Source organism: Siniperca chuatsi, linkage group LG23 (assembly GCF_020085105.1).
Source record: "Siniperca chuatsi isolate FFG_IHB_CAS linkage group LG23, ASM2008510v1, whole genome shotgun sequence".
Lineage (NCBI taxonomy): Eukaryota > Metazoa > Chordata > Actinopteri > Centrarchiformes > Sinipercidae > Siniperca > Siniperca chuatsi.
In genome coordinates this window covers 21,613,414-21,636,512 of record NC_058064.1, presented here as the reverse complement: position 1 = coordinate 21,636,512, position 23,099 = coordinate 21,613,414, and the positions used below count along the sequence as shown (strand labels likewise).

Below are 23,099 nucleotides of genomic sequence, written 5' to 3'. Positions count from 1 at the left end.
GACAATGCAAAAGACAAAGGACAGATTTCGGCCTACCTATGAATCTGGTTCAGACAGACTGACAAAAATACATTTGTGGGTTTTCAATTCAGACTTAATAAAACCAATCCAGTTCAATTACGAGATGCCAAGAAGCATGTCAAGTCAGTTTATTTAAATAGCACAGTTTAACAACAACCCACAATTGACCAATTTACAAAAGGACACAATGACGTGGACACTTTATTTACATACTTAAAAAAAAACAAAAAAAAAACACACACACACACACATTAGAAAGCCAGAGAAAACAGGTGGATTTTTAGCCTGGATTTAAAACTTTCGATGTGGGGGCTGATCGAACATGTAGAGGGAGGCGGTTCCACAATTTGGGCCCTGCTACAGAAAAGGCTCGGTCACCTTTACACTTCAAACGGCTAACTGGGATGGAAGGAAGCAGCTTATCAGATGACCTTAGTGTTCTAGGTGGATAATGGGGGTGTAAAAGGTCACTGAGATATGCTGGAGCTAGCCTGTTCAAAGCTTTAAAAACAAACTATAAGCTTGCAGTCAAATCTAAATTTCACTGGTAACCAGTGCAAAGACATTAAAATCTGAGTAATGTGGCACGATTTTTTAGATTTTTAGATTTTGTTAGCAGACGTGCGGCCGTTGGGGTTGAAGGAGTGACCGAGTAGTCTGTCTCTGAGATACAGTGAATTGCAGTAATCCAGGTGGGAGGAAATAAAAGCATGGATTATTGTCTCGAAATCTCTTTAAAAAAAAAAAAAAAAATCATGTTTGATGTGCTTGGTTCTAAAATGAAAAAGGTTTTAAGAACAGCATTTATATGTTAGGTTTGACATAACCAGAGAGTGGTCCCAGGTCGCAAGCTACATTTTTAGTAATATTGGGGGATCCAAAAATTAAAACTTCTGTTTTTACTCTCGTTTCTCCCTTGTAGGAAAGAAGGATGTGGTGGTCTACAGTGTCCAAGTCTGTAGCATCTAGAGATAGCAGCAGGTCATTTGTGAAAGTGCAGACTCAGTGCTGTGCTTTGCACAGAAACCAGATTGAAAAATATCAAAAATGTCATTTTCAGTTAGAAAGGACTGAAGTTGCTGGAAAGCAACCTTTTCAAGTATCTTAGAGAGGAATGGAAGTTTTGAAACTGGTCTATAGTTATTTGGATCCGTGCGGTCGAGGTGAGGGTTTTTGATGAGTGGCAGCACGATTCCAAGCAGACTTGGAAGCTCCAACTTTTTCATTTTTACTTATGTGAAAATGTTACTCAGCCAATCAAATCTGTGCATTCCGATAAGCATTGCATCTCGAGTCAGTGAGTGAGACACACACACACACACACACACACACACACACACGATAGAGACGAGTCAGAGAAATATTTTCACATGGCGTGCTCTAAAAAGAGAAAAGTAGACAGGGAAAACAGAGCTTTTAATCAAGAATGGACAGACTCTTACATGTTCAGTACATATGTTCCGAGACCATGGCAATTATTAAAAGCGGCAATGTGGAGGATGGCATCCCTCCTCATCCTCCCTCAAATCGCCTACTGCCTACAATTATCACTTTCTGTCCTCCTTTCTTTCTGTACTGTCCTTACCTCCTGGTTTTTCTGTCCCTGCAGATAGTGCCTGAGGATCTCAGGCCTGTATTGAAAGACCAGGTCCAGTTGGAGTCTAACAGGAGGGTTCACCACAGGCTGGACAGTCCAGCTCGGACTGAACCTCCCTCCATCTCATCCAGACCTGCTCAGGTAGCTCTGGGGTGTGGCGACTGGGAGAAACTGTTTGTTCACTCACTGATACCTGCATGGATTCACTGGTCTCTTGGTTCCAATGTCTGCTGATCTGTTGAAGAGAGATGTGCTTCCCCTTCATGGATATGCTTTTTCTTGCCATCGCGTCTCAAACTGCACCTAGGGGTGGGCATGTGTTGGCAAATGTGCATTATCAGCAAGGCTGATGGTCACAAATGGATTACATTTCACTTGCTCCTTGGTCACGATGAAGGACTAGCACAGCCCTCCGGGAAGCCTCTGCTGGAAGGTGCCCTCGCTCACTCACTCGCTGGTCTGTCACTCTAATCAAAGTCTAATCCAGCTGATGAAGTGAAATTTGTGGCCAGGCTCTGCAAGGCCAAAGTTCGCAGTATGCTTCATACGAACTAGTTTGTATGATGTGTCGTCAGACCACATCTAACGGCAAACATATTTATTCCTGTTCGAAATGACCAAACTCAAAGGCGGGCTAAAACGCATGCTGTCATAAAGTCCTCCTGGCTGCATCCCACTGCCTCTCTGGTCCATCTCTAGGAATTCTGTCCTTTGCGTTACAATTGTAACAGTGCACACTTTCAGACTGTCTCTCCTCAAAGTAGGGCTGCACAATTAATCGAAATATTATCGAAATTGCATTGTGCAATATCCAAATCGCAGGAGCTGCAATTTTTTGATAAAGCTAAAATGTGTGACAAAACAGCATTATAATGAAGTGCTGCAGAGACGCCCCGGCCTACTGATCTTGTTCTCCAGATGTTTGTTTGGTACAGTCCCCAACAAATTTCACATCATCATGATTATAGTTTTTTCAGTGAAAATGAAAATTGTGAAGCAAAGATGATCATTCCCACTAATCGTGAATCATATCACATTCGTAATATCTGTCAAAATAATCGCAATATGATTTTTATTTTATTTTTTTACCATAATGTGCAGCCCTACCTCAAAGGCATTTATTGTGTTGCACTTAGTTGTACACACAAAGTGAGAGAGAAGTTAAAACCCTGCCTACTTTCACACCCCCACAGACTTGACCAATCACTGTGTAATGGGGGCATGATTGTCAGATTGTCTGTTTCAGAAAGTCATGCAAAATGTCACACGGAGTCACTTGTTAGATTTTCCGACAAGCACTTTGTTTAAAGCTTACTGAGGCGTAACCAGCTTTGACTTATGGGTACAAACAATCAGTGTCCTCTGTGGTTTGAGTTGGAAATCCAGCCAAGTTCTTAGAATCCTAAAAGAAATGAACTGCTCTGTTTGAAACCTGTAGCTCCAAGAGGAAGAACTGGGGCTGAGTCTTCCCAAGCCCAGTAAGGATTCATCTCACAAGCCAGTCGCTCTACTCAACACTGCTCTGCTGGAGGTTAGCCTGCTGTCTGTTTGCCATCTGTCGAAACCAACATGTATATTTTACACAGAACCACAATAGGCATGTCCACGATGGTTAACTGACTCTCGAGTAATGGTTGAATGTGCGACCAAATGCCAGTGTACGCACTACGACTGTCTGTTCACTCAACATCACATTATTACACCATCACACACACTCACTCAGTAAGCACACTGGTGATGAATTGAGGGAAATGGTGTGTTGTAGGGTGGTGAACAAAACTGAAAATGTTTAGCTGACCAGCATGCATACACACTACCTGATTTAAAGTCAAACACTGCTTTGTTTTTTAACTAACACGTATCGTATCTACATTGGCCATGTAGTACATTGCACGCAGCAACTTCAGTGTCATACTGGATGTGTTCGGTCACAGTGCTGCTGTGCATTCAGAAGCACTTTGTCAGAGCTTACAGCACAATGCTATAGTTATATAGTTATAAACCTAAGTCTGAAGAACATAAACTTGAACTCTAAAAATGAGGGATGTAGCTAACGATTATTGTCATTATCGATTCATCTGTTGATGAATTGGAGAAACTCAAAACATGAAGCTGTGGGCAGATAAATGTACCCTCTAGCTCTTCTAGCCTTTTCAGATGTCTAGCAAAAGTACAAAACTCCATCACACCAAACATATCAGCAACAGAGAATGTTTTTTTGTGCCTTAGTTACAGCGCTCGAAATTAAGGATGTCCCGTTATCCCAGGGACAATTAAAAAAAAAAAAAAAAAAAACCTGGGACACAAAAATATGATGTCTGGGACAGTAGAGAAACTTATTATTACAAATGAAATTATGTTTATGCGTCATGGAATATATATCATTTTAATTGTTGGATGTTCAAAATCGAAAAATGTGATGTGGCCCCGGCACGAGCTCTACGCTATGTCACACGCTCGCGTACACACACACACACACACACACACACACACACACACACACAAAAATCAATCATAGAGAGACCAGTGTTCAGTAGGTGGTAGGCATGTGGGACACGTTTGAGCTTTTCTCTCGCTCTCTCTCCCGATCTCTGGATTAGGGTGTTCCTGTAGCTTGTAAATATTTAAATAGTTCATTTGATTTTCTCCCTCCCTTTTGTAAATTAATTTTTTTTTTTTTTCTTACTTAAAATATATGATGTCCCAGCAGTGAGTTTGGCTAAATAATAATGTTCAAAGTCTGTGTATGTAAATTTCCATCAGTGTATACCAATCAGAAACAGGTTTGCGTTTTCAGTGATACATTTATTTATCAAACAGTTAGAAATAAACAAAAAAATAACTTCAATTTGGGATAATGGTTGTTAAGTCGGGGACACTTTTGTACCAAAATGTTTAGCTGACCAGCATAGCTGACCACCCACTTTGTCAGAGCTTACAGCACAATGCTATAGTTATATAGTTATAAACCTAAGGCTGAAGAACATAAACTTGAACTCTAAAAATGAGGGATGCTCCAATCCATCAGATCGGTTTTGGCTCGATACCTATCTTTTTATTAAGCGAATCGGGCACTGGCCCGACGTGACCGATCCACGTTAAATATTTTCTTTTCTGCTCTGTTCATTTCCTGCTGCAAGCTAATTTTGATGTTGAACAACTGATACTCATCACTTACTGCACAGACTTCACAATAAATGCCTTTTAATATAGAGGAAGTTGTTGTTCTTTACTTTGAAGCTATAAGTGTGGACAATAACACTGGAAGTTAGCCAGCGTTACCACAGATTGTCTCTATGGGGTTTTTTTCCACTTTGTCAGGAAGTCGTTTGGAAACATTGTGTGAACAAGTAACTTTAGCTTTTATTACGTGTTTAACAAAACTCCATAAGGAGACCAGCTCAGAGAGCAAGAACTGATTAGGAACGAACTTTTGGCAACTAGAGTAAAAAACACTACCGAAGAACTACATTGCTTAGCAGGTCAGTTTGGTGTATGAGGAAAAAGGAAGAGCTGCAGAGGCATGTACAGTAATTAAGTTGAAATTGAATATGAATGGTGTGTCTGCCCACAGGTCAGGATATGGTGAAAGTAAAACTGTTGTTGATGCATTATAACAACACCAGCACAAACATTTCCACAACAATATAGTAATACATGCTGACCTAAAAAGAATAATGGTGTAGGGAAGTCTACACCATTAGTCAAGAAATTATGTGATTGGTACTGAGTGTAGGCATCAGAATCTGTAACTCTAACAGTAGAGAGCCTTTGTGTGGCCAGTGTAAACAGCTGCATTGATATGCAATTGAAGTGCCATCTGTTGATCAGATGCACATGAGATGGACGACTGCAAAATGCGGCTGGTGTAGATAGGGTGTAAGATTTCAGCCTGAAGTCTGATTCATTTTCTTTGATCTTGTGTAAGAACCTAAGCCAAGTATTGAACCTTTAAGACCAGCAGCTAGGGTGCGTAGAGTTGAATTTGTATTGCACTGGAATTAATCACTGAACCCACTTATATCTAGAATATTTAGTACACTAGATTTAGTATAATAGCAAGTTCTTCCTTTTTTCCTGTATATTTCTGAACACTTACAGTGGTGTGAAAAAGTGTTTGCCCCCTTCCTGATTTTTTTTTTTTTTGTATGTTTGTCACACTTAAATGTTTCAGATCAAACAAATGTAATTATTAGTCAAAGATAATACAAGTAAACACAAAATGTAGTTTTTAAATGAAGGTTGTTATTATTAAGGGAAAACAAAATCCAAACCTACATGGCTCTGTGTGAAAAAGTGATTGCCCCCTAAACCTAATAACTGGTTGGGCCACCCTTAGCAGCAACAACTGCAATCAAGCATTTGTGATAACCTGTAATGTGTCTTTTACAGCGCTGTGGAGGAATTTTGGCCCACTCATCTTTGTAAAATTGTTGCAATTCAGCCACATTGGAGGGTTTTCGAGCATGAACTGCTTGGGGATCATCAAGATGTTTTCTGGCAAAAAGGAGACGAGCCTTAATGTTCTTTTTGCTCAGCAGTGGTTTTTGTCTTGGAACTCTGCCATGCAGGCCATTTTTGCCCAGTCTCTTTCTTATGGTGGAGTCACGAACACTGACCTTAACTGAGGTGAGTGAGGCCTGCAGTTCTTTGGATGTTGTTGTGGGGTCTTTTGTGACCTCTTGGATGAGTCGTCGCTGCGCTCTTGGGGTAATTTTGGTCAGCCAACCACTCCTGGGAAGGTTCACCACTGTTCCATGTTTTCGCCATTTATGGATAATGGCTCTCACTGTGGTTCGCTGGAGTCCCAAAGCTTTAGAAATGGCTTTATAACCTTTTCCAGACTGATAGATCCCAATTACTTTCTTTCTCATTTGTTCCTGAATTTCTTTGGATCTCAGCATGATGTCTAGCTTTTGAAGATCTTTTGGTCTACTTCACTTTGTCAGGCAGGTCCTATTTAAGTGATTTCTTGATTGAGAACAGGTGTGGCAGTAATCAGGCCTGGGTGTGGCTAGAGAAATTGAACTCAGGTGTGATAAACTACAGTTATGTTTTAACGGGGGGGGCAATCACTTTTTCACACAGGGCCATGTAGGTTTGGATTTTGTTTTCCCTTAATAATAACAACCTTCATTGAAAAACTGCATTTTGTGTTTGCTTGTGTTATCTTTGACTAATATTTAAATTTGTTTGATGATGTGAAACATTTAAGTGCGACAAACATGCAAAAAAATAAGAAATCAGGTAGGGGGCAAACACTTTTTCACACCACTGTATATCTAATAATCTAGTCTGTGTTTTGTACAAGTCAAAGAGCCTGTCTGAGGAACAGAGTCCGCCACCGGCTGCCAAGCCATCCAGGCCTTCTTCCCCTCTGGTTCACCTCACCAGAGCAGACCCGGTCACCTTTAGCTCCATGTGTAACATCTCGCCCATTAAGAGAAAAGAGTCCTACTGGTCTCTGTCAGACCAGTTTGGATCTAAGCCTGGCGGTGTCTCTGCAGCAGGGCTACAGTTCTCCTCATACATCTGTGGTGGCTGCATTTCCTTCTTTTCGCTATTTTTCTATCCTTCACTTGTGTTTGTCACTGACACATGTATCTGAATGGTGCATTGTCTTAGTTGAAACAATCTATAGTTTTATAGTATAGGGTTAATGATGAATGGTCAAGTGTGTGTGCAGCTGTTGAGGGTCTCGACAGGGACAGTTGTGTGACAGCTGAACTGTTGGCTCGTTAAACATCCTTGACACACGATCACACACGCTGTTTGTGAGCAGGAGGATTGTGCCCTTCCAGATGTCCTGCTGCATAAAAGGAGGCAGCAGAAAATCACCAGCCTCCTATAAAAAAATTAAAAAAATCATGTGGAACATGATCTTGCCGAAGTTCACTGATGAGATGTATTCATGAATCGTTGGTGTTTGCTCTTTAAATCATGCCCTCCGTGGTTGCTTTGTCTTGAGGTGGAGAAGATTGCAGCCAGCGACCAAACCCCAAAAGCGGAGGAGAACGCCGTTCTGAAGGAGCTGTTCCATAATGACATCAACAGTCCAACAGGAATCACGTAAGTAACCAATGGTTATTTTCATTATAGTTTCATGCTTTTTTTATTGTATATAAAATGAAAAAGGACAAATACCAATATCACAAGTTACCAGAGTCTAATGTGATGTTTCAACCAGCAGTCAAATATGCTACGGTATTCAATTTATGGTAACTTATGACAACAGAACAAAAGCAGCACATCCTCCCATTTGTGAAGCTGTAACCAGCTTTTTTTGTTTTGATCCTCTGAACTGTGTAGAGGAATCGCGATTACATTTGTTTCTCAAATGTAATTCCCGTGCAAATGCATTTAAACCTTTTTTCTAATTTAAAGGGCTGTATGACCTGCAGGTGTGAACGTGACCTGTAAGACTGTAAAACCCTTCTCTTGCAGCGCCACCTGTCGACGACCCATTAGAGGAGCTGCTGGTCGCCCTGTGAAGTCCAGTGACCTGTGGAACGATGAAAACTCCCTCTTCTCTCCAAAAACCACCAAGACTACCAGCTCCCTCTCCTCCTCCTACACAGAGAGCCGAACTGTCAACAGAATCACCAGCTTGCCGCCCTCCACCTCCTCTACCTCCACTTCCTCTTTCTCCACCTACTCCTCCAGGCCCCTGTCTGCAGCTCCCCTTGCAGGTCAGACCAAAGCAGCGCAGCGCAGCATGTCTCTGTGGATAAAGCTGTTCCTGCTGGCCATCGTGGCTGCTTTCCTGTTCTTGGTTTACCAAGCCATGGAGACCAACACCATCAACCCTTTTGCAGACCCAGACACAGCAGTGGTCAGCGGCAGCACAGCGTAGAGAGCACAGGAAAGGGGAAAGAGAAGCCTGCCTACTTCTATCTTTTTATTTTTTATTTGTTTGTGTGCATGTAAATCTTCATTGTAGCCATTTTGTTTTGTTTGATCATTGACTCACAGTCTGTGAGGTTGTGACAAAGCCAGCCACTAATCAACTTTCAGAAACACAAACACAGTAGCTTTCATAGAAATATGTGGACTCACTTTTTATTACCATCTTTTGTTTTGTTTTTTGTCATATTTGTATATTGCGTATGTGAGTGTGTGTGTGTGTGTGTGTGTGTGTATCGAATGTGTGTGATTGAGATGATTTTTCACATTTTGCCTTAGTGTCTATCTCTTAGTCGTTAAAAGCCTTGAAGATGAAGTTTGGACCTGTAATTTTGTTTTGTACTTTACTTGACCATCTTTGTTAATGAGACAGGGAGGTTTATTATAATCCAAATGCTTCTTACACCCTACACCTATATTTTCTTAATGTTTTCCTCTAATAAATGTGAATGTCCCTGTGTATTCTACTTAATTATGTATTCATTGTCAAATATTGAATATCCACTCAATAAACTATTGTGTTGTTACTATGCCTGTAAGAGCGTTTTATTTTTATTTTTTTAAAGTAGAAAATTAACAATTTCAAGGCAACTAAACTTCAATACATTTTGTTAAGCAATTTTTTGCCTCTTAGCTTGTAACGTCCAATTTTACTTTGTCACAACTTCTGAGTTTTAATTTACTTCTGTTAAGTCATTTTAGATTGGAGTAACTTGTAGTTTTCTCACACCTTTATTTTTTTACCGACTTGGACTTAGAATGAATTAACTCAAATCTATATATTGCACCCACGTGGAATTTCCAGTTTCTAATTGAAATAAGAAATTGAAGTTGCCACTAGTACAGTAGTGGTTACTAACCTGGGGGTTGGGACCCCAAGGGGTCAAGGATAAATTGGAGGGGGCACAAGATAATTAAAGGGATAACAAAAAAAAGAATACTTTTATTTTCCAATCTAAATGCTAAAATGTAGAAAGAGTCACAAGTCAACGAAATGACTCGGTAATGTCCTTTTATACAACAAAATCCATCTGAGTTGGCTATCGATAGCCACCATCAGCTACCGGTCACACCGGGCCAAGTAAGACTATAGCGGCTAAACTGCAGAGTGTAAGCATGAATTCATTTTGAAAGAGGAAGATTGTTATTTCTTATTTGAACAGTTACATAGCCTCACTTTAAGTGAACAGGATTAGGATTTCTGAAATGGTTGTGAATGTGGTAACTAGACAGTTTAAGTTTACCTGACTTGAAACTGACAAATGTATTTAAGTGCGCTGAGTTAATAATAGATGAGTTGATTCATTAGAATTGGTTATGAGATTTTACAGGGTAGAACTCTTTGTACCGGCCTCTACAGGACATGAACCTTTGGAGTCATGACATTGTGTTGTGTTTTAACTCTCAGTATTATTTTCACTATCAGTTAATCTGCTCATTATTTTTGATTAATTAATAATTAATTATTGAGTCTATAATGTTTTTATAAAATGACATGTTCATCTCACGTAATAGCCAAAAAACCCAAAGCATTCAATGTACTCGGACGTGATAAAGTATTGTTCTTAAATTCCACGAATATTTGCAGCATTGTAATCACTCATCACTGTACATTCAGCAAAATGCACATGTTCCTCTGGTGGGTACATTTTACCAACTGTTACAACGTTTTGCCCAAACAAGTCACTCTAAAACCAAACGCGTTATCAGTAAATACAGGAAAAGTGATTCTGCGGGAGCTGACGGACGGACACAGGCTAAACCAGGCTGAGAAGTGTGTTGTAGATGTGTTACACAATGCAATGCAGTGCCTCTAGGCAGCTGTTACCTTCTGTTTATTTCAGTAGAAAAATCCCCTTCAACACAGTAACATTCCTGTGTGGCACTGAATCCATGAACAGCATGATGTCTCGGATAAAAAGTCACTGTTGCTGTTCACTGTGATGGATTAACTCAAGCAAGTGTCTGCAAAGTGATTTTCATATTGTACTAAAATGAATGCTCTGGCAACTGCCCTGGGCCCCCAGATCCCCAGGTGACCTTCGGCAGACATTTTGACTTGTCATAACAAGAAAAGCACAGTTGAAATTAATTTGGTTAACAATGGCTCAGTTCCATCAAGTGTCTCAGTAAGCCAGCATGCACAATACCAAGACCCTGCACTTATCAAGTACACCTGTGCTTCTCCTGCTATGACAAATGTCTGCTGTTTGTGTAGTTTGTGTTCCACTAAATGCCCACCAGCATAGGAATTCTATACATAATGCACAGGCAGGGGGAGGGATGTGGTGCAAATAGGGGCTCAGTTCTATGTCCCAACACACACTTCTATGTTGTTGTGAAAGTATTTGTGAAAGACAGCAATTTGCCCATAGCCACAACAGAGGTGTGCGTCCACACTGGAGTTTATTCTGAATCCACAGGTAGGCGAAGGCAGGCCTACATGACATGTAAGGAAAACAAACTTTGAAATTTTATTTTCCAAATTTTGTCTACAGTCAATATTTTTGATTTGTCTCTGCATTACAAACGACATAATGACATTTGAAATGTTCTTGAGTAAGAAGTGAGGGAGCGCCAGGTGTGCGGTGAAGTCACTGTGATCACCTCTAGAGGGGGGCTTCGCTCTCAACCGCATTACGGAGGACAAGAATAGAAGTAGCTGTCGACGGGTAATCCACTTAGTGTTCCTCTCATGGTTTGTCATTAGGAGTCATTCTCTGTCTCACACACACACACATCTCTCCTCTTTTTATGACTGCCAAACACGTGTGTTGAAAGAATATGGAGAAGTTACTACACGCACCGCCTTAGTTTATCACAGTCCCATTTTGTGATTGGACGAGAGGTGTTGATTGGCAGCTCCGCGGCGTTTTCTTACGGGACAGAGAAACGGATGGGTCCGCCTAGGCTTCTCGGTGACGTCACGAAAGGACAAATCGATTTACCGCGAGGTCATTCGGCCTCTCAGAGCAGCCGGTTGCAGCTAAGCGGACGCGCCATCTTAAGACACTGAAAGAGTGAGTGCAATTATTCATTTAAAATAGTACATATTAAATATTACATCGTTACTTATTTATGAAGTGCGTATTTTTACGGAACTATGACTTCTGTTTGCCGGTTTGTTTTTGCGACTCCTACCTCAGAGGAGACCTTCCACCATGGAGCGGTCAAGTTAGCTTAGCACGTAATTTAGCATAGCATTTTAGCATCAGCTAGAAATGAACAAGGGAAATGCTACACGAATATGTAACGTTAGACGTGCAGCTTTTGGATTTTGAGTTGGTTGTTGTAAATGGCTACCGACTGTCCAGTAATTTGTAATGTTAACTCGTTATGTGACTTTTCATGTAGCTTACTATTAGCTATGTGTTTATTCAATAAGCTAAGCATTCCCTTTTCACGGTCATTCAGACGGCAAACTAAGCTAGCCAGCACGTGACATACCATTCCTCAGTTCAGGTGTCAGTGTGTGTGTATGAGTTGGGGGACGTAAATTGTGTTACCATTCACCGCTGCTAGTTAGCTCGAGCTGACGTTAACGCACAGCTAACTTATTGCTCATTGTAGCGCAGCTCCGCCAGCAGGCAGGACACCACCATGTACCCGACCGCTTTGACGCAGCTGGCCCGGGCCAACCCTTTCAGCGCTCCCCTGTTCACCCTCCAGAAAGTGGAAGAACCCCAACAGAGCCTTCATGGACAGAGGACCCGCAGACTGGCAGCAGCCGCCACCGCAGAAGGTAACCCAACCCCTGCGCAGAGTCCGCAAGCTAAAGGGCTAGTGTTAGCTGCATTAGCTTAGCCGACCATATTTGCCCTATTGTGGCCACTGCGTAATTCAGCATATATATTTACTGTAAAGTACTATTGCCTGTGTGCGGATTGTACGTTATCGTTAAACGCTTTTGTTGTTAATAATAAGGGATTTGATTTGATTGATGAGGAAGTTAGCGACTAGGCCTTTACTGCATACAAGCCGCCTGTGGAGGACAAGGAAGGACAAAGTGGTATTTTGCCTTTGCACTGCAGCAAACTAATCGGCGCATCGCACTTTCTTTCAAATGGTGGATTTAAGGTGAATGGAACTGTTTTAGTGGCGAATCAGTAATTAAGTTACATAATGTTAAACTAGAAATGCATTTGATACCTGACTGAGCTGCTCAGGGTACTCAAGAACAAATTGTCCTAGCATGCAATATTGATAACGGGTTGTAAAAACGGTACCCAGAATTTCTTTGACATCATACAGTAATGCTGCTAAGTATCTTGTCACACAAGTCCTCAGTGCCCAACAGGTTTCAGCCAGAAGCCTTGAACTTCTTCACCTGCACTTATTGAGCCAGACTGCCTTGACCAACCATGTGTTTAAGTGTTAACATAATTTAGGGGTGCCTCAGAATGCTGTGAAAGAGTTTAACTGCTTAAGCCAAACATATATATTGTATGAAAACACCAGCTTGTGGAATAAAGTCCACGTGCCCATTTCATAATGCCCTTCTACTCAGTATTTGTTCTTTTGCATTTATAAGTTTAGCTTTATCCTAACAGCACAGCTAGCTCATAACAGTAGGAATACTTTTCATTTGTGTTTAACTAGCGGGATGTTATAGGGCTTACATGGCTTTGTTTTCTAGGGTTTAGGTACATGTAGGTACAGGTTTCAAGGGTACTATACCGAAAGTGTTTGGTGGAAACATGGCTTAAGTGCGCTTGTCTCCCTAGTACAGCTTTTGGCTTGTCAAACGTCTAGCTGGATTGAAGGCATAGATAACATGTTTCTTTAACGGATTGAATACGTTAAACTCTTAGGTAGTTATACTTCCAAACACGCAAAGAAAGCTTCCTCTTGTCTAAGCTCAGAGATGCCCTGTTCTTACCTAAGTCAGTCTCACCTGTGTTTCTTCAGAGGGAGACAGTTGTGAGTTCGGCTCACAGAAGTATTTGATCCTGTGCGGCTTTGGTGGGATTCTGAGCTGTGGCACCACACACACAGCTGTCGTTCCCCTCGATCTGGTCAAATGCAGAATGCAGGTCTGTCTCCGTGGCGCAGTGCCTTGTTTTGTTTTGTTTTTTTGTTCTTTTTTTACGTCACACCTCATCCACTCATAACCGTGTTTTTTGATTCTTTTTGAAAATGCACCAATTTGCATGGGAGAAATGGCGTCCGCCCAGTTGTAAAGTTGTTTTTGTCATTGTGTATCGATTCCCATGATTCTAATGTGTTGGAGTGATCATAACATGGCTGCATGGTTCTGCACCAGTGTTCCTACGTGTTTAATCATTTGTACCTGCCCCACTGTCCACAGTAGAGGACTCTTGAAGGTCAGGAGAGCCAGTCCTGAGGTCGTGAATGTTGACCGAGCTATTTGACACCATCAGACGTGTCTCTCTTATAAGGACTGTCCAAATGTATAGATGACCTATGAGAGATGCAACACATTAATGCTGACATTATCAGACAGCCATTAATTGTTCATTAACACATTGGCTGATTAACCTTGTACTTTCAGGTAAGACTCTGTCTGTAAAAGGTCAAAAGTACATTTGATAAGACACAGATGATAAAGAAAATTGTGTAGTAAAATGGAAAATGTGGCTTTAATCTAATCTCAACCGTGAGTATATTCCTTAATAAATGATTTTAATCACAAATTTGTAGGACCAGTGATGTTTTGCATTTTTAAGCCAGTTAACTACAGAGCACTTAAACTTCTGTGACTGAAAATGTTCAAATCATACCACAGATTTTTTGTGGTTTCTAGCCAGCCATTGGTGTTAACTTCATTATTTAAAAAAAAAAACATGAATTAGCTATCTGTAGCAAGTTGTAAGTTAACTTGAGTAGTTTACTGAGATGACTTCAAACCAGTGATTGTATGTAAGGTAGGAAACAAATCTAAACTTGTGGTATGCTTTGGAAAATTGAGCAGTGATTAAATTCTTTTGTAGTGAATGGCATAACTTGCAAAACACCACTTGATACTGAAATCACGCGTACATTGATTTTATCGACCTTTGGTGTGTGATCCTAATAAATGGCTGCACGTTGCATATATAATGGAAGAGTCCTGGCACTGAATTCAGACTGTCCAGATGGGACATGGGGAAGCACTCCTCGAGAGGTTTGGTAGTTTTCCTTCTGCAGTGACAACTCTTCCATTATGTGGCTCTGGTTTGCTGTTTATTTTTATTTTTTGTCCTGTGCTGCATGTGACCCTGCATGTTGCATGTATGTTGTGTGTCCCCTCCCTTCTACCACAGAGGATGTCAGCTGCGAGTTTGGCTCCTCAAAGTACTATGCCCTGTGTGGTTTTGGGGGTATCCTGAGCTGCGGCATCACACACACAGCAGTGGTGCCCCTCGACCTTGTCAAGTGCCGTATGCAGGTTTGTATGGACGCTGAACCTCACAGTAGCCAGCAGCTCCTCCAACCTCACAGCCCCATGTCTTCATGAATGAATTGAAATGACTGTATATAATGAACAGGCAGCTTTCAAAGTGCTTTATAAGAGAATCCCTATTTATTATTTTGCTGTTGCTGATTGCATGTGTATAAAACCTGTATGTTAAGTGTTTCTGTAGCCTTCCCTAGAATACATTTTTGTCCAGCCTTGTGGTGTGGGCAATTGAAAGTTGTTAGGTTTTTTTAACTTCTTGTCAATGGTTTGTGTAAATTTCAATTTTAGTTGCAAGTAGCCTAGTTTATAAGAGTTCACATTCCCCTATTAAATGGCTTAAATTGGAAAGTTCTGGAGTGGTCTGAAACCTGTGCACCAGCATGTTATACTTGTAAAAACAAATACTATATTAATTTTTACTGTTTAACATTTCCTGCAGGGGATTCTCTTATACCACACTTTGTAGGCATGGCTCAATTTATAGGTCATCCTAACATGTTAGGGTGATTGAATTTTGACAGTAACCTTGACATTATAGAATTTGTTGAGCTAATATAGTTTAAAACACCTAAATAGTGTAGAAAAAGGGGCCTTCGTGCAAAGTACATTTTTGTTAGTTTTGAGCAAATGCAATTCCCCCCAGAGCACTTAAACACAGACAAACACCAGTTTTACAAGTCATGGATTGGCTGTAATAATGACTAGGGCTGGGCAATATAATCGAATATCAATTAATGTGCGATATAGCAGATGACCATATCGTCATATCATAGTTTTCAGTGTTATGGTAAATGGACTATACTTAAATAGCACTTTTCTAGTCTTTCTGACTACTCAAAGCGCTGCAAATAATGTTGCCGCTGACAGGTAGTTACTTTACTTGAGTCAGCCACAAAGTGTGTAGATAAGCTCAGGTTGCAGTATAATAGTTAGTGAAAGGCTGTCACACACCGGAAAGACTCACTTCCGTAACAAACCTGCTGGACTCTATCTCTCACACAAAGGTTACCCACAAGGCCACCTTCCTTAAAGGAGAAGGCTCGGCCAGCAACACACAGGTGCAGTTAGAATATGGATGTGCTAACCAGAGGTGGAGGAAGAATTCAGGTCCGTTACATAAGCAAAAGTACTAATACCAACCCCACTTTGAAAATACGCCACTACAAGTAAAAGTTCTGCATTTTTAAGCCTTACTAAGGGAGAAGTATATAAAATGGACTAAATGCGCAGTAAATTGTTCCCTGTCAGTGTTTTGCTATTATAATACATGATGATTTTGGCAATTACGCTGCATTAATGTGTTGCATTTTACTGCTGTATATGCTTATGCTAATTTTAACTGCTTTATATGTTGGGTAGTTTGATCTACAGCACTGCATCATGTTTGCACTTTGAGAATTTACGGTATGTTAGAGAAAATGTGCATATCGAGATATATATCGTGTATATAGACTAAAAATATTAAGCCATATCGCCCAGCCCTACTAATGATTAGTCATCCTATAAGCCTATAAACATCTGCCTAAAACACCAGACCCCAGAGCTGCCAATGATTTGTTGACATGCTTCCTCACAGCGTTATTTCTCCTCCACAGGTAGACCCAGATAAATACAAGAGCATCGGCAATGGCTTTGCAGTGACAGTGAGGGAAGATGGCATGAGAGGCCTGGCGAAGGGCTGGGCTCCCACCTTCATCGGCTACTCCATGCAGGGACTGTGCAAGTTTGGCTTCTACGAAGTGTTCAAGATCTTCTACAGTGACCTGCTGGGAGAGGTGAGACCGGAAACAGCTGTCAACGCTCTGCTCTGACAGAGAACCATACATGTTTGTTCTTGTTAACTAGATTTAGCATCACCTTTTTGCTGATGAGTTATGCTCAGGTAAAAGAGTGGCATTAAATTGTATTACGTAGTTAAATGGCTTTAAATTGAATTTATTATTTGATATAGTGATGTCATACACAATTGGGTATAGGTTGTTTTTTATTTTGAAAATTGACGGAATGCTTTATACCGTTCCTGTGTCTGACTTCCTGCCCGGCTTGATCTGCTCTGTGAAACACGGCACCCTTCAAAAAAATACTAGGCAAGTATTTTGAGCAGAACGGAGAGCCGCACCTGGGACGCTGGAATCACAAGCACTGTGTAGAGTGGCCACAATCTGCTCCATCTTCAATGCTTAACTGAAAATGGACATTGTCCATACAGTTGTTTGGATTGTCATTAACCAGCTCAACTGTTGGATCATTCAGTTTTCACTAGATGGCAGTTATAGAGGGGAATTTATTTTATGTTTTGGTCTAGCGCTTGGTACAATCAGTACTCTCATTGATGCTTCTCCATATGTTCTCCAAGTAATTATGGTGTTTTTGTTTGATTTTTAAAGTAGCATTCTCCTATTTATTTATTTCTTTCTTTCTTTCTCAAAAATAAAACTTCTTCTGCCATAAACTGAAATAAGCTACAGTGTCTAAGACAAATAAGGTTTTCCAGACTTGAACCATTTATAGAGCCAGTGTAACTAGTTGCTCCTTGCCAATGTGCCCCTTTTTGGTGTGGAAGTATACATGTTTGTGCTCTGGCTCGGCTTGTTTACACATGCTCAATATGCAGAAAAAGATAAATGCAGGGAGTTGTCATTCTCTCCGAGAGAGGCCTCCACAGCCTGCTGCAGTGGGTAACATTAGTTGTCCAAACTAAAGCTGCGAGAGTTGCTTTGGACAGTTCATAACAATGGAGTTACGGGATGAAGAGTGTTACCCAGACTTAAAGTTGAGTCGTCACATTCTTGTGATGAGTCGCCAGTGCAGACCCCACTGTCTTAAATCTTCTTGGTAAATCAGGATTGTCTGCTTTGTGGAGTGTCCCTGGCTTTATTCAGGAAACCTTATGATACCAAAAGTACCACATTTGTTTTTGAGTGGTAATTTCTTAATACTGTTCAGAAGTTATTTTTTATTTCTTTTTCTCCTGCTGAGTGACGTAGGGGAAACCTGAGTGGTGCACGTCTGTCACCCAATCTGTGTGACATTTGTGTGGTTTCGACCAACAGGAGAACACCTACCTGTGGAGGACATCGCTGTACCTGGCTGCCTCAGCCAGCGCAGAGTTCTTTGCTGACATTGCTCTGGCTCCCATGGAGGCTGTCAAAGTTCGTATCCAGACCCAGCCGGGCTATGCCAACACCCTCAGGCAGTGTGTCCCCAAGATGTTTGCAGAGGAGGGGCTCTGGGCGTAAGTGTGCTACCGTCTTCCAATTCGCTGTCAGTGAGTTATGTAAAATGGCCTCTAGGTTATTCAGATATAGGAATGGTTGCATTAGTGATTTGAATAACTGATAAATACAAAATTGATTTCTGATCACAACACGCTCCTTAGATCCACCTCTGGAGGGCGCTGTGCTCCGAGCAGAGCTCCTCAGCAGCTTTCTGGCTGTACAGTTGGAGGTGCTTGAGTCATTGGCGTGTGAGAACAGTCTACCTGTCCACCAGCCACCCGCAACACTGGCAACCCTGTCCTCTACAGACAGGGAGCTCCCAGTGCTGCTAGCCTGGGGGACGGACACACAGTTAATGCACAGAACTAGAAACCATTTGAAAAGTGTGTGTGTGTGGAGGCAAAGGCACAAAATTACCACAGGAAAATTCAGAAACGCAACAATGTTCCTTCCATATAGTGTTCTTTTGAAATTATTTCCTCTAGTTTTGCTATTAAACAATAACCAACAAGCTTAAAACATGGACATTGATGAGCATTGAGATTGTGAACAGCAAAGCTGACTTTTAATCATAGTACTTGGGCCCTATTAAAGAGTTTTGAGACGTGGCTGCAAGGGAAATAAATGGAATGTCCATGAAGACTCGTAGAGTCTATTTTTTGACATCTTACATTGGTACAAGAAGGTAGTTGTATTGATGGGCAAATATCTTCAGCACGTGATGCTTCTTTGTGAGCTCCTCTCCTCCATCCTTTCACTCCAGTTTCTATAAGGGTGTTGTGCCCCTGTGGATGAGGCAGATCCCCTACACCATGATGAAGTTTGCCTGCTTCGAGCGCACTGTGGAGATGCTCTACAAGTTTGTTGTTCCGAAGCCCCGCAGTGAGTGCAGCAAGTCTGAGCAGCTGGTGGTCACCTTTGTGGCCGGTTACATCGGTGAGTAACTGGACATCTGAACAGTACACTGCTTAGTACTGGTAGTTTAAAACAGTATCCCGTATTCTTTTGTGGAACTTTTATCAACACAGCCAACACTGATTTATCAAGAACCAAAAGCATTTGCAGTTTAGAGTGGAAAATATGCTTCCACCAACCAACAGTAGAGCACTACGAAACCTGATGCTCATTAAAGCTGGAAAACAAAATCAGTTAATGAAGTAACAATTAAGATGGGTTGAAATCTTGACTGGTTTGAAAATTTCCAGCAATATTGCTAAGAATAATTGTTAGTAACATAGCTATGTATTGGCAGTAATATCAGTTTCATGTGATTCCAGTAATGCATCATTCCTCTGAACTGGTATTAAATGTGTCGGTGTTCACAGCAAAGTTATTGCAGCCGATTGCAGTTTTCTGATGTTGTTTTTTTGCTGTGTGCAGCTGGTGTGTTCTGTGCCATCGTGTCCCACCCTGCTGACTCTGTGGTGTCTGTGCTGAACAAGGAGAAGGGCAGCACCGCTGTCCAGGTCCTCAAGAGGCTGGGACCCAAAGGTCTGTATCAACACTAGTCCACAGTAATTTCAACAGTAGCATAGTGTAACATGTGGCTTTGATCAACACGCTCCTTAGATCCACCTCTGGAGGGCGCTGTGCTCCGAGCAGAGCTCCTCAGCAGCTTTCTGGCTGTACAGTTGGAGGTGCTTGAGTCATTGGCGTGTGAGAACAGTCTACCTGTCCACCAGCCACCCGCAACACTGGCAACCCTGTCCTCTACAGACAGGGAGCTCCCAGTGCTGCTAGCCTGGGGGACGGACATGCTGCTGATAAACTGCTTTGTTGTCACTCTAAAGGAAACACTGTAGCATCTTGTTGCTATAACAGGAACAGCCACTATCACTCAATACAACATTAAAACTGAATGAAAAATGAATGTTGAATTCAATTTTATTTATATAGCGCCAGTTCATAACAGAAGTTATCTCATTGCACTTCCTATAGAGCAGGTCTAGACCGTACTCTTTATAATATTAATTACAGAGACCCAACAAATCCCACCATGAGCAAGCACTTGGCGACAGTGGCAAGGAAAAACTTCCTTTTTAACAGGCAGAAACCTTGTACAGAACCAGACTCAATGGTGGGCGGCCATCCGCCCTGCCGTGTCACTGGTCATTTGAGGCTGTAGCTGCAGGTCTTGCATTGTTTTATATTAGAAGGCGGGGCTGGGCAGCTTGATGTGTATATATTAGTCAATTGTCAGATTATTCTGTACAGTTTATCCTGACGTAGCTCTCCCTTTATTCCATTTGAGCGACACTGCAAACCAATGAACAGCACTGCTTTATGATGATAGGGGCTTTGCAAGATTTATTTGTTTTTTTTTATTTTTTGCATCAATGTGAAGTATCTTGATTCTTCCCCTTTTTAATCAGTGTATTAACCAAGATGGACATCGCTATCTTGTGGTGTTTTGCTGTAAATTAAACCATGTAACAATGTTTTCAGGTGTTTTAATTTGTCAGTCTGATCTGTTCTGTGTCTCTGTTCAGGTGTGTGGAAGGGCCTGTTTGCCCGTATCATCATGATTGGTACTCTGACCGCCCTGCAGTGGTTCATCTACGACTCCGTCAAGGTCTACTTCCGCCTGCCCCGCCCCCCTCCCCCTGAGATGCCAGAATCTCTGAAGAAGAAGCTTGGCCTCACAGAGTAAAGCCCCCCCAGCCCCCATCCCTTCACTGAGCCGCAGTCTCCAGCTGACACATCTGAACTCCCCAAACTTCCACAGCGTACACAGCAGTTTTCTATATTTATGTCCTCGGCTCCTGCTGCTCTGCACAGAGCGCAGGGCTGCTACTAATGTATATTAAACAGAAAAACAAGCAAAGCGAGAAGATGGAACTGTCACTCTTGGATTACCACGAGTCGGACAGAAAATGTTGCTCTAGAAACACCCGTCTGGTTTTATCAATCCCTGTCATTAGAAAATTGTTGAAATTCTAATAAAAGAATTTAAATTCCCTGAAGACATTGTCAGTTTCTGTTTTTTACATTAATTTGCATTTTATTAGTTAAAGCCTCTGAGGAATTATCCAGGTAATGCAACATTGTTTTGTTCCTGTGTCATTGAGTTCTAATGTGTTGAGTGCATTTCCTTCCTCAAAACATTTGCATAGCTGATTATTTCTTTTTTTTCCCCTGAATATTTCAAATCCAGCATTGTTTACATTGTTTGCTAGTGTGCCGTCAAATTCCCAGCCTTTGTTGGCACATGGCAGCAGGTCTGGTGTGTTACCGCCACCTGTAAAGCAGTGGAATAGTGTTAAACATTGGCAGCAGGTGTGTGTACCCAGCACAAGACTCAAAGTGATGCAGCGCGGATTGTTCAAATCAGTCTAAACTACATTGTCGAGCAACTACGGTGTGATATTGTCAAAAGTAATGTAGACATTGTGTTTACTGTGTAGGATTACCCAACTCATGCAGATTTTAAGAGTGCTGGCTGATTTCCATACCATACAGAAATGGTAAGGAATGGATGTCAGGAACAAATCTGAAACTGTGTCAAAGGATAAATGTTTTGCAGTGGAATGATCCTTGAAGTTGGAGAACGGAATTTCTCAGGTGTCCTTACCTCAACAATGGAATTCAACGCAGCATTGGGATCAATCGGTTTCCACCTTTGATTGGCTCCTGTCGTCACATGTTGTTCTTGTTTTCCACCACTAGAGAGTGTGCTTACTCCACTGTTTACAGTTTTTTGGATAAGCGACTACCCTTCAGTTGAGTTGAGCAGGGATGCAAGGAGTGTTCAGTAAGTAGCAATAATATAAAACTACTGGTACAAGTTAAAGTCCTGCATTCAATATCTTACTGAAAACTAATTTGACAATTCTGTCAGCACAGTAAGGATATTTCAACTTGTCTTTAATTTGTTGGAGGATTTTCTAGAAATGAGTGTTTCTTTGAAGAAGAGCAAGGTAGGTACTAGACTCATGAAAACTGAAACCAAACTCAACAGACCCTTATTTGAGAGGAACTGGTCCGTCTCAAGCTTGTGTAGCTTTGGCTGAATTCCACTATATTTTTGATTTACATGCATCCACAGTGCCTGCTGTTAGTGTTGTATTATACCACCACTGCCTCCTCGTGATGCTGGTAGTAACGGAGCTCTTGGTAAAATTTAGGGGAGGAGAGGGGCATCATAAAAACTACACACCACGTCAAACTGGGTTAGAAGCAGCTTGTGTGTGTGTGTGAAGCTTAATGTATCATGTGGAAAGAGGAAGGTGAGCAGATTTACCTGCTGCTGCACACTGAGATCTGCATCATCTAATGGACCCGAGCCTGGCCTGGGTCGCAGCACACACACACACAGTCTGAAGTACATGCTGTCATTAGAATCCATTTGTTTGCTCATAAAATAGGCAGTTTGTACATTTGCAACAATAGTGCTGTCTTCTGTTGGAAAAAGGATGCGTGGCAGTGCGTGTTGCACCTAACAGGGCTTGCTGACAGGATAAGGTTGCAAGAGGTCATGGGAAATGGATTCCATTTATGTGTTCCCTGTTTGTGAGATCATAATGTCATTGCTGTCTCATTAAATAAAACATCAACACCATGAGAGATAAAAAGGTTTCCCACAGCTACGATTTGCACATCTCCTCTTTTTGGGTCTCATCACAGCAGTAATTTAGTGATAACCTGTAAATATGTGTAGCCCAGTGATTAGTCCTATGTTTGCGATCTGCAGGCCCGTTCCCCTTGTTAGCATTGTTCTTTCTGCTGACTTCCACACAGCTTGAACATTATCTGTGGTCTATTTTAGGGCTCCATCTCCAGCTCGTCTGGCTGCTGATGGAAACAGCTGTGGGCGCCATCAGGGACAGTTAGGCTTCAGCCTTTATTATCAGGTCCAATACAAACTGTGTTTCCATCACATTGTGCCAAATCCAGGCAAGCAGAGTGAGATATTACACACCAACGACCCCCATGAACCTCCAGCTTCAGTGCTTTGTCAACA

General features: G+C 41.6%; 2 protein-coding genes and 2 non-coding genes across 14 annotated transcripts in view; all 4 read left to right on the top strand.

Moving 5' to 3' along the window:
* tmpoa (thymopoietin a) overlaps nucleotides 1-9,048 on the top strand; it is a 41,586-nt gene extending 32,538 nt beyond the window's left edge. For 2 of the 6 annotated variants that reach the window (XM_044185979.1, XM_044185977.1), the window contains exons 5-8: nucleotides 1,631-1,759; nucleotides 3,057-3,149; nucleotides 7,587-7,687; nucleotides 8,063-9,048. In XM_044185979.1, coding sequence (XP_044041914.1) covers nucleotides 1,631-1,759; nucleotides 3,057-3,149; nucleotides 7,587-7,687; nucleotides 8,063-8,471 — 732 coding nt within the window. In that variant the 3' untranslated portion in view covers nucleotides 8,472-9,048. The remainder of the gene's footprint in view (nucleotides 1-1,630; nucleotides 1,760-3,056; nucleotides 3,150-7,586; nucleotides 7,688-8,062) is intronic. The other 4 variants (XM_044185981.1, XM_044185980.1, XM_044185983.1 and 1 more) reach the window with 2 other exon arrangements.
* Nucleotides 9,049-11,166: 2,118 nt separating this feature from the next.
* On the top strand, nucleotides 11,167-21,102 carry slc25a3a (solute carrier family 25 member 3a). 6 transcript variants are annotated; one of them, XM_044185985.1, is made up of 8 exons: nucleotides 11,167-11,541; nucleotides 12,097-12,263; nucleotides 14,785-14,909; nucleotides 16,517-16,696; nucleotides 17,975-18,156; nucleotides 18,903-19,075; nucleotides 19,520-19,630; nucleotides 20,629-21,102. In XM_044185985.1, exons 2-8 carry the CDS (start codon nucleotides 12,122-12,124, stop codon nucleotides 20,787-20,789), a joined length of 1,074 nt encoding a protein of 357 aa, XP_044041920.1. In that variant the 5' UTR covers nucleotides 11,167-11,541; nucleotides 12,097-12,121; the 3' UTR covers nucleotides 20,790-21,102. The 6 variants fall into 6 exon arrangements, with proteins under 6 accessions (XP_044041920.1, XP_044041922.1, XP_044041919.1 ...); XM_044185987.1 differs by lacking the exon at nucleotides 14,785-14,909 and adding an exon at nucleotides 13,430-13,554; XM_044185984.1 differs by having other exon boundaries at nucleotides 12,092-12,263.
* LOC122871672 lies at nucleotides 18,287-18,488 on the top strand. Its single transcript, XR_006376920.1, has one exon. It is a non-coding gene; the product is annotated as a small nucleolar RNA SNORA53 (small nucleolar RNA).
* Nucleotides 19,695-19,896, top strand: LOC122871673. Its single transcript, XR_006376921.1, has one exon. It is a non-coding gene; the product is annotated as a small nucleolar RNA SNORA53 (small nucleolar RNA).
* Nucleotides 21,103-23,099: the final 1,997 nt, after the last annotated feature.

Coding starts and splice junctions, on each gene's coding strand:
- slc25a3a (XM_044185985.1), top strand. CDS start 12,122: ATGTACCCGACCGCTTTGACGCAGCTGGCCCGGGCCAACCCTTTCAGC. Junction 14,910..16,516: donor TTGTCAAGTGCCGTATGCAG/GTTTGTATGGAC, acceptor TCTCCTCCACAG/GTAGACCCAGATAAATACAA. Junction 16,697..17,974: donor ACAGTGACCTGCTGGGAGAG/GTGAGACCGGAA, acceptor TTCGACCAACAG/GAGAACACCTACCTGTGGAG.